This window comes from Primulina eburnea, chromosome 16 (genome assembly GCF_022965805.1).
Source record: "Primulina eburnea isolate SZY01 chromosome 16, ASM2296580v1, whole genome shotgun sequence".
In the NCBI taxonomy this organism is placed as follows: domain Eukaryota; kingdom Viridiplantae; phylum Streptophyta; class Magnoliopsida; order Lamiales; family Gesneriaceae; genus Primulina; species Primulina eburnea.
Window position 1 is genome coordinate 28,894,909 of NC_133116.1, and position 16,015 is coordinate 28,910,923.

General features: G+C 33.2%; 2 protein-coding genes across 2 annotated transcripts; one reads left to right on the forward strand and one right to left on the reverse strand.

Annotated features, from left to right (window-relative positions):
• The first annotated feature begins 2,933 nt into the window (after positions 1–2,933).
• LOC140815912 (single-strand DNA endonuclease 1) lies at positions 2,934–7,016 on the forward strand. The gene is made up of 14 exons (XM_073174944.1): positions 2,934–3,227; positions 3,342–3,499; positions 3,823–3,887; positions 3,971–4,098; positions 4,255–4,306; positions 4,456–4,528; positions 4,601–4,674; positions 4,754–4,813; positions 4,907–5,075; positions 5,266–5,365; positions 5,507–5,589; positions 5,869–5,969; positions 6,231–6,361; positions 6,491–7,016. The coding sequence occupies exons 1-14, from the start codon at positions 3,160–3,162 to the stop codon at positions 7,014–7,016; spliced, it is 1,788 nt and encodes a 595-aa protein (XP_073031045.1). The 5' UTR covers positions 2,934–3,159.
• A 346-nt stretch (positions 7,017–7,362) lies between these two features.
• On the reverse strand, positions 7,363–10,592 carry LOC140815913 (uncharacterized). Its single transcript, XM_073174945.1, has 3 exons — positions 10,376–10,592; positions 8,709–9,890; positions 7,363–8,631 (listed from the first exon to the last, which is right to left on the reverse strand). Exons 2-3 carry the CDS (start codon positions 9,883–9,885, stop codon positions 7,364–7,366), a joined length of 2,445 nt encoding a protein of 814 aa, XP_073031046.1. The 5' UTR covers positions 9,886–9,890; positions 10,376–10,592; the 3' UTR covers position 7,363.
• Between the last annotated feature and the right edge of the window lie 5,423 nt (positions 10,593–16,015).

The following is a 16,015-nucleotide window of genomic DNA, read 5'->3' on the forward strand; positions in this document are numbered from 1 at the left end:
TTGTAATCTAGTAAATTTTTACCTCTTCCTCTAATTGTTCAGCCACGCTCTTTGTGCAACTCGAAGAACCTTTACCCTTATCCTCATCAAACTAATAAAAATACAAGCAAAAGTTAGGCAAGCATCCGTGTAGAAATATATCATAAATTTCTCCCCGTGAACCACTGTAGATTGTTTTGTAAGACAAGCAAGTTTAAGAACCTGAACAGGTGGGACGTCGATATATGATATTTGATATGATACAGGTCAGGGTTCTTTTCTGGATTTTTCTCATTGCTATTTGCCCCAAGAGAAACCTTTCCATATGAAATTGCGCCAACAAGTACGGAGCCAGTTGAAACAGCCTGCAAGTACACAACAAATAATTGCATTCACGTCCCACTTTGCTGGAAAGGATAAACAAACAGACGCACTGACAACAGAAAGATTTCATGCACTGAAAAACCTTGGGGAGCTTGTCCTTTGCAGGAGGGCCAAGATAGAAAGCTTCCTTAATTTGTTCTATCACCATTATAAGATAATTAATAAAATCCACGAGGAACCTGCATGTACAAAATGAAGGCTAATGGCAGAATAGAGAGTGACATACCCAGGAATCAAAACCGAAGAACTAAATCTGCCGTTGCCAATCACTGGGCCATCAGGTTGTGCATAAAAGCTCAATCGAATGGCTTCCTACATTAGGAAATCTTACAAAATTCAATTTTCCAAAACAAAGAATAAGCCTTGAATAGTATCAATCCAATTAAGTATGCCTTAACGCCTAGAAAATAGAATCCATACGTCGTCATAACTCCATATTTCATTTATTCAATATAGTTCAAGGTAATTTACCTTCTCCTCTAAATTTCTCTGGATGAATCCTATTAGGATTCAATAACTCAAGCTTTTGTACTTCATCAAGATATACTTATCTCCTACATTTCTGATGACAGATTATATCATCAGAAGAAAACAATTGTTCGCCCAAGAAGGAAACAAATAAATCATGGGAAACATACAGGAAGCTGTAAATCGGGCAAAACGAGAACCTTTCACGTGTAAAAAGATGAGTAATAAGCACAATGAAAATTATCTAGGAAAATCATGCCACTCACCTTGTTTGAATCTGATACACACATAGTGATGATTTCGATTAGACAAGGACGATCTGGAACTCTTACCTGCAATATGCACCAAGCAAATGAAAGAACAATATGGAGAAGACAAATTATGTCAATAATAATGGAGTCACCATAACATATTAACATGATATGAACAAGGGCACAGGGCATTGAACAACTCTCATCACCTTATTCAGCACAGCTGCCGGGACAAGATTCTCCAGGGACACAAGAGCCTCGGCATCAATTCTTACAGGAGCTTCACTCCCATCAAGTACAATGTCCACTTTGTTAATGTTGATTCCATGAAAGGTAATCTGATAATAAACAATATTAATTACCAAGAAAAAGATATCCATTTCAGATATTGAACTTGATAATAGCAGGAAACAGTTTGCCCTTGCTGACATAACTGTTCCCTCACGAAAAGTTCATACAAGGGGAGAGAGCAGAAAAATCCATATAAACCGGAACAAACTTGAAAATACATTCTGATAGGCAGAGAAACGTTACATATGATAATATGCAGAAAGAAGTCGTTAAACGATAAACATAAAAAAAAATTATTTGTTAAATGTTTTCTAAAATATTTTATAGTTTAAATTGTATTAAATATCTCTATTTTATAAGTTTCATAATAATTTGTATTTAAATATATATGTTGTATAATATTAATATTTTTGTTATTTTTACAGGTTCGATAAACAAAAATAACTTTTGATTGAAAAATGAGAAGGAGATGTTTTCTTGAACTTGTAGAAAGTTGATTTTAATGTCTACAATATTGATGACAACCATGAGCTAAACTTCTTCACAAAATTGAGAATTAATGGAACAAAAAGTAAAAGAGACATCAATAAAATTACTATTTTATCATTTTTGAGTGTATTCACCGTAACTCTCAAACTACCTGATAATCAGTCAACATATCTACAACTTTTGTATTATGTAAAAGACTCAAATCAGTCGACAAGATTATTAAAGAGTGTGTGTAAGATGCAATCAATACTTGTGTCATTCATGAATTATCTCCCATAAATTGTTATGGAATTAATAATTACCTTTTGCAATTACATTACTCAAACATTAAGAGGTTGAAAGGAATCGTGTTTATCCTAGGCCTTAATTGGCTAAAAAATTATTAAAAACGTATAAATTTAAAATAAATCACGTTTTTTTGGAGGCGAAATAAATCACATGTTTTAGTTGTATGAAGGAAAAAAGTTTATTTATTAATAACATAATAACATTTAATAATTTTCTGTTAAAAATGGAAAATTTTAGCTATTTGTTCTTTATTTAACTAACATTATGATATATGAAATTCCCGATAATGTGATTATATGTCATACTTGGTATTTACGAATTGTCTTAGTATAGTTTGTGTAATAACGTCATGTGTAAAAAAGTTAAAAGAAATTATAAATCAAAAAGGTTTTTTTTTTTTTGTTAGAATTAATGTCTAATTAACCGGCCCCAACACATTTAGGAAAAAGTAATTGAATTTTGTTAAGATAAAAAATATGTGAAAATGGTTTCTTATATTATACATTTAGATTAAAGGTAAAAACTTGTGTGAGACAGTTTTACGAATCGTATTTGTGAGACGGATATCTTATTTGAGTCATCCATGAAAAAATATTACTTTTTATTCTAAGAGTATTATATTTTATTGTGAATATCGGTAGAGTTGACCCGTCTCATGGATAAAGATCGGTTAGACCGTCTCACAAGATACCTACTCTAGATTAAATATTTTGTTTGAATTGATTTTCATGGGAGTTCAAGGACCGTAAAGTAATTAATTCGCATTTAGCACCTCCTTTTTAAAAAATTACATTTTACCCCGAGGTTTGAACTTTGAACACGGGGGACTATCGAAAATTTACAGCGAAGATTCGATATTTTTTTTTCCTTTATTCAAAAAATCAAATCGACTCCAATCAACGGCTACTCCATCCGTGGAGAATTTCACAGAATTTTGGAAAAACTTCACTCACATTGAATATACGACAACTATGTTTGTGTAATCCTTCTATAAGAAGGTGCTAGAATCATGGGAGTGAAGAATCTCTGGGACATATTGGAATCTTGCAAGAAAACCCTTCCTCTTCACCATCTCCAGTAAGTTAATCATCAATTTCCCTTTGCAAGAACCGAGGGATGGATGGTTTATGTGTAAATCTGTGTAAAAGATTTGAACTCTCTTGCTGTTTTCGTTGGATACTTGTCAATTAGGAGCAAGAGGGTATGCGTGGATTTGTCTTGTTGGATGGTTCAACTTCAAAGTGTGAATAGATCTCACTGTGCGACGAAAGAGAAGGTTTATTTGAGGGGTTTGTTCCACCGCCTAAGAGCTCTCATTGCCTTGAATTGTAGTCTTATCTTTGTTACAGGTACTATGTGGTGCCCCGCCCTTGTGCTCGTTTTCTTGAATCTTTGTTTAAGACTTCTTCGAGGTGTATTCGAGGCCACCTTTCTTGCTTTTCACGCGAGCCTGTCAGGGAACCACTGTCTAAGATTAATATAAATCACTGATTATAAGGCTCTCTGTTAGTTCATGCTTGTAATGAATACGAATTAAAAAATTTGGAGACAAAGCCTGAAGAAACCTGGAAACTTAAATTTTCATGCTATTACAAACTGTCATGATGGAATATATCTTAATCATGATAGCTAAAAACAATTGTGACTCATGCCTGAATTTGCATTTATCTAGATGGAGCAATTCCTGCTGTCAAATTATCTACATACAGGCGTCGCTTAAATAATGCAGAGAACGAAGTAATATTACCATGTGCCTTTTCTCAAGACTTCTTTTTTATATCAGCAACATCCATACTAAATTGCTGTCATAAGTTATGCAGGCCATTGTTGATGCTGCAAATCATTGTAAAGCATCGTCTATTAAAAGAAACATGGGATCTGAGTTTTCACGAATGATAAAGGAAGCTGAAGTTCTAGCTTTGGCGCTTGGTATTCCATGCCTGAATGGGTAAGTTATTAGGGTATGTGGTGAAACTATTTATACTGGTTACATGATGAGGGCAAGAAGATTTGATTTTCACAAGAGATTTTATTACTCATCTTTCCATTTTGAATGTTCTCGATGCGCACTTATAGCAATCTGTTTCTCCCAAAACATATGCAGACTTGAGGAGGCTGAAGCTCAATGTGCATTGCTAAACTCTGAATCGTTATGCGTTAGTTTCTCAAAAATCTGTTCATTCGACACTTTAAATTTAAGATTTTTTCAAATGTGGCCATTGGTGACTCTCTAACGGTGTTTCAATCATGTACCAAATTGTTATGATTATACAATTTTTATTTCTTCAATTATATGGTTCATCAGGATGGATGTTTCACGACAGATTCTGATGCTTTTTTGTTTGGGGCGAGAACGGTCTACAGAGATATTTGTCTTGGTGAGTGACAAGTTCCCTTTGTTTCAGTACATCTGCTATGATATACTTTCGCTAATTCCTTTCTTCATTCAGGTGAAGGTGGTTATGTTGTTTGCTATGAAATGGATGATATTGAGAGATGCCTCGGATTTGGAAGGAATTCCTTGGTAATTTCACTTCTCTTGTGATGTAATTAAAGACATGGAATTTTTAACTAAATCTTTTTTAAAATGTTGTGACCTTCAGATTTCTCTAGCTGTTCTTCTTGGCAGTGATTATACACAAGGAGTTCGTGGTTTTGGACCGGTTAGGTTAAGATAATTCTGTTCACCACATTTTACTACCAAAATCTGCCATTAGACTCCTTTACATGATATTCCTTTTTTTTTTTTGATGTAGGAGTCAGCTTGTCAGTTTGTCAAATCTATCGGCGACTCCACTGTTCTTCGACGTCTTGCATTAGAGGGATTGTCAATTGTAAAGAAACAAAAGAACTCCAAAAGAAAAGAACAAACTTTAACAAGCAAACATGAAGAGCACTTTGCCATTCTCAATACTAATTTTGTTGGTTAGTTTATCATCTCTTGGGCCTCTATAGTTGTACGAACTTGACATTTTGTGGGATTTACGAAGACCCTGAGGCCTGAGCCACACTAAAAATTCTCAACGTTCAACTGCAAAAATCTCCTCTCATGCATTTTATAGTTCCAATACGTAGCTACTACTATTCCTCCCATTAATATCACTACATGATTTAGGGAATGGGTGTAATTTGCCTATCGACAACCAGTTTTTGAAAGTGATTGATGCATACTTGAAGCCAAAATGCCATTCTGCGGAATCAGTTGCCGTGCACAGGTTAGTTCAAATCATCTCTGACGTTGTGAGTATGAGGCGTGGGGATCTGATCATTGAAGAAGCATGTTTGCAGGTGTAATGCTTTTCATTCAGTGACAATGAATAAAATGAAAAAAGAAATCCATTATTTCATCTTTGCAGGGCTCTTTCTCTGTATACCTTTCGTCGTAGCCAGTTGCATCAGATATGTGCTCAGTTTTTTGACTGGCCTCCAGAGAAAACAGGTTCTAACTTAGCCAACTACCACCGCATGGTGAATGTATGTATTTATAAGTGCATGCATGTGGTCTTTGAAACCGTCACATATACCAGTTTTGAACATGTAGGTAAATGTTGTAACACAGACTGAAATCGAATGGAGATAAAAAAATTCGCTTTATGAAATCTGTAAAATGGCAAGAATAAGTGAGAGAACAATTTTTTTTATTAATGAAATTTGTAAAATGGTAAAATGGTGCTCTACCACATTTGATTTCTGAAAGAGTGTGTATTTGTCGGCTCAGACGAATACATTCTTCCGAAGATCGCTGAAAGAGACTTGAGGCGATTCTCTAACCTTTGCTCCACCTCATCACAACTTGGAGTCCATCTGCATATAGACGAGGTAACAATCTTTTTGCTGCTTCTGAGCAACCTGGAGGTTTATAAATTTTTTGTTTCCAACCATACGTAAGTCCTGTTTTGGAGACCTCAAATTTATGTTCAGTATCACCTTTTCATTGTTTTAATGAAGAGACCTACGTATGTGTCACTTGACTTTTGAAATTATATTTGTATTTGTTCTAAACCTTGGAATCTTCATTTGAACTTGTATTGTCTTCAAGAAATAAAAGAAGAATGGAATGATTTTTGCTCGTGATTGCAGATGCCAGTCAAGTGTCCTGTATCTAGCATTGTTAAGAAGAGAATAACTCGAGGAAGAGACTACTTTGAGGTTACTTGGGCAGACATGCATGGGCTCAAAGCATCTGTGGTACCTGCCGATCTTGTGGAGAGGTGAGACGGGCAATAGCATGTACAAGTTTACGCATAGTAGTGGATCAATACCTTAGTTTAGGGAACGAGTGCTCTTACTTGCCATTTTTAACTACCGTGGGGTCTTATTCATTTCTCCTTTCGTGTTAGTGCTTGTCCCGAAAAGATTCTGGAATTTCATGAAAGGAAAGCTCAAGAGAAGAAACCGAAGCATAAGTCGAGGCCAAAGAAAGTAGGGAAGACAGTTCTGAAGGAAATTAATGATAAACTACGGGAACTGCTGCTTGATAGTGAGCGACACACGAACAATACTGATATTTTAGGAGGATTGGTACCAGAGGAGATCAGTACCTCCACCCGTGTTGATATGCTCGACCCAAGGACATGCCATGGTTCCAAGTTGAAGGTTAACAGTCGAGGAGGCGAAGAAGGGAAGAATGGGGTTAGCTCCAGTTCAGATTGCTATGCCACTGGTTTGAGTTTCCCTGAAACAGAAATAATTGATTTGATGAGCCCTTCACCATCAGTACGTGCTCGTGGCATTTCTGAATGCCAAGATGTGAAGTGCATTGATGTTGAGTTGATTGAGTCAGATAATGATGTTTCACCTGAACACGCAAGAAAAGCCAGGGAGCTCAGATTGTTCATAGCCAGAATAGGAAATCGAAACTCTTGATTGACAAATGTGGACAATTCGGGCTTCATCAAGATGGATTCTGATCGAGAAGGATGTCTATGCCAATTCAATTCTTGTTTTTATTTCCATGTATGCCATTTATTGATTTCAGTCCTGGAAATCACAAAAATGGATTTTATATATTCTGTAATTATTCATGTCTCGAATAGAGTAAAAGGGGGAACAACATAAACAAATTCTAACCATGGGAAGTGAAACAAAACCAGTCATATGAAAATGAAAATGATTTTTGTAATCTTCTCATCAACTGGTTTTTTTAATCAATTGAACATCTCCGGATAACTCCAGGTAGTACCGGGCATACATTTTGTACAGTGTCACTCACATCATGAAAGTCGATAACCTTGCCCATAATTGGGTTTATCTTTAGTCTCTGTAATCTGACTGAATGTTCGAAATTCATCCATGGCTGGATTAGTGATGTAGGGATTGAACTGGGAACTGGTGATGTATGACTTGAATTGGGAACCGGTATCTGGATTACCATGGAAATGGGATATTGCTGAATTGGAAAATGAACTGGGGATCTGGCAAGAAAATTCACGACTAAAGACATCGTTGTTATTCATCCTTGGGTAAATGATGCTAGTCGCGGCATATGGAGGGATGGTTGAACCCACAGTTCTAGCAACAGTACCAGAAGAATAAGGAAAATATGAACTTTCGCTGGTTGAGAAGGAGACTTGAGCCCCAGGAAACATTGATGGTTCACGGCCGTAGATGCCACCAGTCTGACCATAAATAACAGATGGAACAGGCGTAGGTGGGGGAGCTGCAACAGGTTTCTGCCCAGCTATTCTAACTGCCAAAACTTTACCTGCCATTTTGTACCCATTCATGTATGTGACAGCTGCAGATGCATCAGTGGACTTGTCGAATTCAACAAATCCGTAACCTTTACTGAGACCTGTCATTGGATCCTTGATTACTGCAGCCTTGATGATTTTACCAAACGGCAAGAATAGCTCTTTTAACCTTTTTTCATCAGTTACCTGGGATAGATAGCCCACATAAAGAGTTGAATTGTCCACCTCTTTGTTTGATTTTTCATTTGATTTACATTTTGATGTGGGATGGTCAAAACCTCCGCATGTGTCGCAACAAGCAGCATTAAAACTGGAATCTTTCAGAGGGCAGGCATATTGTATGTGGCCTTGCTCCTTGCACAACTGGCATGTGTTTTGATCTTTATATGTTCCCCTCATTTTTGCAAGCTCTGTTAACTGAGCTTTTTTGTGTTCATTATTTTCATCGGCCACCGGAATAAGCAGCTTCTCAACCATAGCCTTGGCAGCATTCAATGCCCTTTGGTTGTCAGCTTCCACGAGGACATGTAATTCTTCAGCCTCAGAATGGTCCCCAAAACCTTTTCCTCTTAGACGAATCTTTGCTCCAGTTTCCTTCTCCATTCTTTTTTGGGTATTTCCCTTAGGTCCAAGAATAAGACCTATGAATTTATAGGTTGGATACTCCCCCACAGGAACAAAAATTTTCTCTGTAAAAGGGTAAGGACTTTGACAGGATAATCGTGTAGCTAACTGAGATAAAATTTTCGTTGACTTTTCTTGAGTTTCCTCCGTGCACGTGCATTTATCTTCATGCCATGGCTAATGTTATCTGGTTTCTGAGGGGATATTTCTTCTGCAGTTTCCTTACCATTAATCTCCGAACATTGCAGCATTTTGTTTATTTCCATTAAACTCTCCTTCAACCTCAAGACCTCTTGGTTCGTTGAAAGCTCCAAGGAGCTTGATACCTGAAACAAGAAATTTCGAGAATCATCATTATCCCACCTGGTTTTCCTTCTTTTACCAGTCCCAGCTAGTAAAGGAGTTTCCTCTTCAGCTCTGAGATCCCACCGACTCTGCCTGTGTTTTCTAGAACTTGTACCAGGCTCCTGCTGTCTAGAAGCACAATCATCATTGACAGTGACACTAAGAAGTCCTATTTTACCATCAAACTCGCTTGTAGCAAATGTACCATTTGATTCGGACTTCAAGTTTTCTTCATTCTGAATCATCTTCTGTGATTTACAGCCTTCTAGTGTCATTTTTCCCAATCTTGAGGAATGCTGAACATGTTTGGTTACATTGTTACTCTGGTGTAACTCTGATGGAGTGACAGTACTTAAAATGGGTCCACTCGTCTTAATAGCAACCATTTTATTTCTGCTTTCTCCATCAGCACTGTCATTGAGTTTATGCCCCAAACCCTTAACATCTGCACTACCACCCCTTAAAAGAGAGAGATTAGAATTTTCCACCGCTTGCTCTTCATCAGATTCCTTGTCTATTTCCTCTTCTGGATCATCTTCTTGATCCTCAACAATTTCCTCTTCTGATTCTTCTTCAGGTTCTTCATCCATTTCTTCTTCTGGACCATATCCAAGATCCTCAACTATTTCTTCTTCCGATTCTTCTTCGGGTTCTTCATATATTTCTTCCTCTAGATTTTCACCAGGCTCCTCGTGTACTTCGTCCTCTAGATCACAATCATTTTCCTCATTTATTTCCTCTTCTGGATCATCTTCAGGTTCACCATCAGCTTCGTCCTCTAGATCACAATCATTTTCCTCATTTATTTCCTCTTCTGGATCATCTTCAGACACCTCAACCATGGTATTTCCAGGATATTCATCAGATTCCTCATATATTTCTACCTCCGAAGCCGCTTCTTCAGGTTCCTCGTTCATTACATTTTCAGGATCTTCAGAAATTTCCTCACACAACCCGTTTTCTTTATCTTCTTCAGGGTCTTCCTCACTGTCACTTTCACCACACTGCTGTCTCAACTCCTTGGTTTGTAGCTCAGTCATAACATTCTCAGGTTCAGCATCAGCTTCTCCCATTCTTACTACATTTGGTTGAAATCCAGATACATGCAAAGAGGAAAATGGTTCAATAAGACACAAAAAATTTGATGAAATAGAGGAGCTTCTCAGATTTCAAATCCAAAACTTCCTCAACTACTTTTCCTACTAACCCCAAAACAGCTCTACAATATACCAGTCCAACTCAAGGATGTTTCCACACTGTATGATCGTGCTATAAGCCTATACCAATGAAAAATACAGTCCTATAATCTAAATCATCTTCCATTTCACATCACAAGAAACAGATAGACAACTAGAATAACAAACCAAATGGGATTTGTATCATAACACACTCTTTCGGAAGCATATATCCATTATTTATAAAACAAAATCCCTAATTTATATGTTTTTCTCACATAAAAACAAAATTTGGAACACCCTGAATCATAAACGGAAAAAGCATAAAGAAATGGCGAAAATAGCCACCCAGAGTGAGTGAAGAAGAAGACTGAATTATGAGACCAACCTTCTCGACGAAAAACCTAACCAGAAATCTGGAGCCCCGATTCTGCGACAATGGCGAAGCGTAGATGAACATGCGTGATCTGGGCAATTTGCACTTCTCCACCTCACCTAATGGGAAAATGAAATTCAACTCGTTGCAATTTGCGGAATCATTGTTGGGGGAAAAAGAATTGTTCTCCCGACCAAGGCAATCTTGGGGAAACGACGGAATAAGGAGTTCCTTTCGTCCAAAAAAGGGTGTCATTATATTTTGGGCATTTTGTAGAAAAATACCTATTTCTATTATTTAATTTATTTAAGATTCAGTACTCATAAATTTATTTTTGTAATTTAGTACCTGATAAAAAACCAGCTTAGGTATAGTTTGGTACATGAGATAAGAGAGTGATTGATAAATAATCATCTCTTATCCCATGTTTGGTACATTTTTAAAAAGTTCATGATATTGTCATGAGCCCGTGATAAATAATTTTATATAACGATAAAATATCCCTTTTATGAGATGTGATTAGGGGTGATCACGGTGCGGTTTTGCGGTTTTTTTTAAAAAAATTCAAACCGAATTGCCATATGCAGTCGGTTAGTATTTTGAAAAATTAATCGCGGTTTTACGTAAAAAATCAGTCTTACGGTTTTGAGCGGTTTCAAGCGGTTGCAGTCGGTTTTGCGGTTTTTTTAATGAAAAATATTAGAACATATATTCTAATTTATTTGAAACAACAACAATATATTGTTTTCAAATATAAAATATAGTTCAAAGCATATAAATATCAAAATAGATTAAACAATAATCAAGATTCAAAACTAAGTTAATAATTTAACAACACAACACATTAACAACAAAAATGACATTTACACTATTTTATTATTTTTTTACTTTCAAACTACAAACAAAATATTGTAGCAAAAAAAATAAATACTTTAATAAAAGACTAATATGAAGAATAATTAAGAAAAAGATAAGTTTTATTTGTAAGAATAATAATTTTAAAGAGAGCTAGGATATAATGAATGATGACTTCTTTATTTGAATATGTTGTTTACAAATTATTATAATATAAGCCAAATATTATGGCAAGCGGTTTAGGCGGTGCGGTTTGGTGCGGTTCTTGGCAAAAAAAATAACCGAACCGCGTATGCGGTACGGTTTATGATTAATATTTTTAATCGCGGTTTTTATAAAATATTATGAAAAACGGTGCGGTGCAATTCGGTTCGGGCGGTTAATAAAAAATTTTGATCACCCCTAGATGTGATAATTTTAATCTAATGATAAAAACACCATAAATAACTTAATTGCCCTCAATATATAAAAATCATAAACCTTATTGTTCTCTCATTTTACTTGTAGGTAGATTAAAATTAAATAAATACTTTTATTTATTTTTATATATTATATAATATGATAAATATATAAATGAACTCGAGATAATTATATAAATGATTTGTATGAATCTCAAATAAATCATGCAAACACTGTCGACGCATGAACAAATAAGAAATATGTACGCAAGCAACACATTTGAAATTATAAAATTTATTATGATAAGGTTAATTTTGTTATTACAATCTAATATATAAATTTATCACTCTTCTTAAAATCATACCAAACATTAAATATAATATCATACATCTTATTTATCCTTAACTTATCACTATATTATATATCACATGTTTATCCTATCATGTGTACCAAACTATGCCTTATTGTTTACTACATGTTTCATGCATATTTACCTTTTTACCCTTTTAATTAATAAAAAAATTATATAAATACCTATTTTGTTGGTCATCTTCTCTTTCCACTCATCATTCCCAATGCATTTGAATGACATATAAATTAAGTTTAAATATTTTTTATTTAAAAAAAACAAATTCTCAACTAATTGAACTTTTTGAAATGCTTAGTTTTACTTGCGAAACACTTAATTTTAGTTTTAAAATACTCGATTTAGTAAATGAAATACTCAGAATGTGTATTAAAATACTGAATATTCGAGTTAACCAAATGCTCGTATTTCCATCCAATATCCATTTGGATGACATGTTCATTTCATTTAATTATTTTTTATTGTTAAAAAAACAAATTCGCAACTAAACATTGAAATTTTTCAAATACTTAGTTTTATTTTTGAAATACCTAATTTCAATTTTAAAATACTTGATTTGGTAAATGAGATACTCAGAATGTGTATTAAAATACTGGATATTCGAATATAAAACGTAAGTTTACCAAATGCTCGCATTCCATCCAAGATACATTTAGATGACATATTCATTTCATTTAATTATTTTTTTATAAAAAAATTTGCAGTCGAGCATTGAACATTTTGAAGTACTTACTTTTATTTGCGAAATACCTAATTTCAATTTTAAATGTTTGATTTGATAATTGAGATACTCATAAAAATTAATAAAATACTGGATATTCTAGTAGGCAATGTAAGTTCACCAAGTGCTCGTATTTCTATCCAAGATGCATTTAGATGACATGTACATTTAATTTAAATATTTTTTTATTTTTTAAAAGAAAAACAAATTCGCAACTAAGCCTTGAACTTTTTAAAGTACTTAGTTTTACTTGCGAAACACCTAATTTAAATTTTAAAATACTTGATTTGGTAAATGAATACTCAGAATGAGTATAAAAATACTGGATATTAGAATATGTAACGTAAGTTCACCAAATGCTCACATTTCCATCCGAGATGCATTTGGATGACATGTTCTTTCATTTATTATTTTTTAATTGTTAAAAAATAAACAGATTCGTAACTAATCATTAAACTTTTTCAAATACTTAGTTTTACTTGCGAAATACCTAATTTCAATTTTAAAATACTTTATTTGGTAAAATGAGATACTCAGAATGGGTATTAACATACTGGATATTTGAATATGCAATGTAAGTTACCAAGTGCTCGCATTTTCATCCAAGATGCATTTGGATGACATATTTATTTCATTTAATTATTTTTTTATTGTTAAAAAAACAAATTCGTAACTAAGCATTGAATTTTTTTAAATACTTAATTTTATTTGCGAAATACTTAATTTCAATTTTAAAATTCTTGATTTGGTAAATGAAATACTCAGAATGAGTATTAAAATACTAGATATTCGAATATGCAACGCACATTCACCAAGTGCTCGCATTTCCATCCAAGATACATTTGGATGACATGTTCATTTTATTTAAATTATTTTTAATTTAAAAAAAAAACAAATTCGCAACTAAGTATTGAACTTTTTCAAGTACTTAGTTTTATTTGCGAAATACCTAATTTCAATTTTAAAATATTTGATTTGGTAAATGAGATACTTAGAATGAGTATTAAAATACTGTATATTCGAATATCAACGTAAGTTCACCAAGTGCTCGCATTTCCATCCAAGATACATTTGGATGACATGTTCATTTCATATAATAGTTTTTTTAATTGTTAAAAAAACAAATTCGCAACCAAATATTGAACTTTTTCAAGTACTTAATTTTACTTTGCAAAATTCCTAATTTCAGTTTTAAAATACTTGATTTAGTAACTGAGATACTTATAATGAGTATTAAAATACTGGATATTCTAATATGTAACGTAAGTTCACAAAGTGCTCACGTTTTCATCCAAGATGTAATTAGATGACATGTTCAAAAACTTTTCAGCAGCTACAAAGCTTTGAAAGAGGAAAATAGCTTAGAGAGAAGATTTGAAGATTTCCGGACAATGTTCTTCAAGATAATAGCCCGTGATAGGAACGAATATCATAATCCGTGGATTTACAATTTACAGATAAATATGAAGTCGGATACACATCGATAGTCATAGTCCAGTAGGTCAAAAGCTATGGGATTTAATAAAACGACATGCAATTCACCATTGATAAATAATTAAAGATATTTAATTACTCCACTGAGTTGAATTATTTTGGCATAGCTTGAGAGAGCGTGTTCAATTGGATACGAAATCTCGTCGAAAGCATAGATAATTGTCTAACGAATTAAGTAGATTAGCGAGGGGTAGGTGAACCGAGATTCCCAACAAATTCATTTCTCATTGAACTTTAATCAATCATTCTAACTTATTTATTTCATCATTAATCTTTGAACCATTTCATTGAGTTTTTATTTAATAATCGTAGTAGTAAACAATCATCTGAAGTATCGCTGCTAAAAATTGAATAATTGAGAATAATAATTGAGAAATACAGTCCTTAGACAATGAAAGTTTTGCTCAATCACTAAGCATGGAATATTTTGACATCGTGCACTTGCGATTATTGCAAGTCCATGACTATATTATTACTTGACATCGTGCACTTGCGATTATTTCGAGCTTGAATATTATTAATTTTTACTAATAATTTTACAATGAAAGTTTTGCTCGATCACTAAGCATGGATTGCATATTCATCTTATTTAATATATTTTTTGCTAAAAAAATTCTTTAATAAGCATGAAAATTTTAAAGTACTTAATTTTACTTGAGAAGTACCTAATTTGAGTTTGCAAATACTTGATTTCGTAAACAAGATACTCACAATATGCATTAAAATACTGGATATTCGAATATACAATATTTCCATGGAAAATTCAGTATGATACTTATTCATATCATTTAAATAAATAAACATAGTTCATTATTCATCATGGACTAATTAAGAGATGCATTATAAACATAGTTCGTAAATGAGCTTGAAGTTTGCACTTTAAGCATATCTATCGATTCTTGGATCAATGATTTATAAAATACTCATAAATATTAATTGACAATACTTTTTGATATTCATTGAATGACTTATTTGACAATTATACTTATTTGACATAATACTTATTGGTAATTATTCATTATAATTATTAGTATTTTTCTGTATACTTATGAGTATTAATTTATAATATCATTAATATTCATTAATAATACTTGTTGATATTCATTAAATGACAATGCAATACTTCATTTGATATTATCCTCATTAGTATTCTTTCATAATATTTATTGGTAATCATTCATTATATACATCAACATTTGGTGAACTTACGTTGCTTACTCGAATATCCAGTATTTTAATATATATTGTGAGTATCTCATTTACGAAATCAAGTATTTGCAAACTCAAATTAAAATACTTCTCATTTAGGGAGTAAAATAAAGTATTTGTAGACTCGAATTAGATATTTTTTGCACTAATTAAGGTATCACATTTTAACTTCACAAATGACACATCAAAAGTCACTCAATATTAATTGAAACTATATTTTTTTATATCCCAAAATAATCGAAATTGAGTCTTAAAAGGGTAAATCAAGTATATGTGAAATCAAATTAGGTACTAATTGTACCAATTTAGGTAGCACGTTTTTTATTCATAAATCTCATCATCAAAAAATATTCAATATTATCTTCAAATTATATATTTGGACATACTCAATCGAATTTGAGTATTTAAAGGTAAAATCAAGTGTTTATGAACTCGAATTATGTATTATTTGTATTAATTTAGGTATCACATTTTTGCTTCACGAATATCATCATTGGTGTCACTTAATATTAACTTCAAATTATATTTTGGCATCCTCAAATAATTGGATATGAGTATTTACGGGTTAAAATCGCGTATTTATATACTATAATTAGATACTATGTGT

Coding starts and splice junctions, on each gene's coding strand:
- LOC140815913 (XM_073174945.1), bottom strand. CDS start 9,885: ATGGGAGAAGCTGATGCTGAACCTGAGAATGTTATGACTGAGCTACAA. Junction 8,632..8,708: donor AATAAACAAAATGCTGCAAT/GTTCGGAGATTA, acceptor CATGGCATGAAG/ATAAATGCACGTGCACGGAG.
- LOC140815912 (XM_073174944.1), top strand. CDS start 3,160: ATGGGAGTGAAGAATCTCTGGGACATATTGGAATCTTGCAAGAAAACC. Junction 4,675..4,753: donor GATTTGGAAGGAATTCCTTG/GTAATTTCACTT, acceptor TGTGACCTTCAG/ATTTCTCTAGCTGTTCTTCT. Junction 4,814..4,906: donor GAGTTCGTGGTTTTGGACCG/GTTAGGTTAAGA, acceptor TTTTTGATGTAG/GAGTCAGCTTGTCAGTTTGT.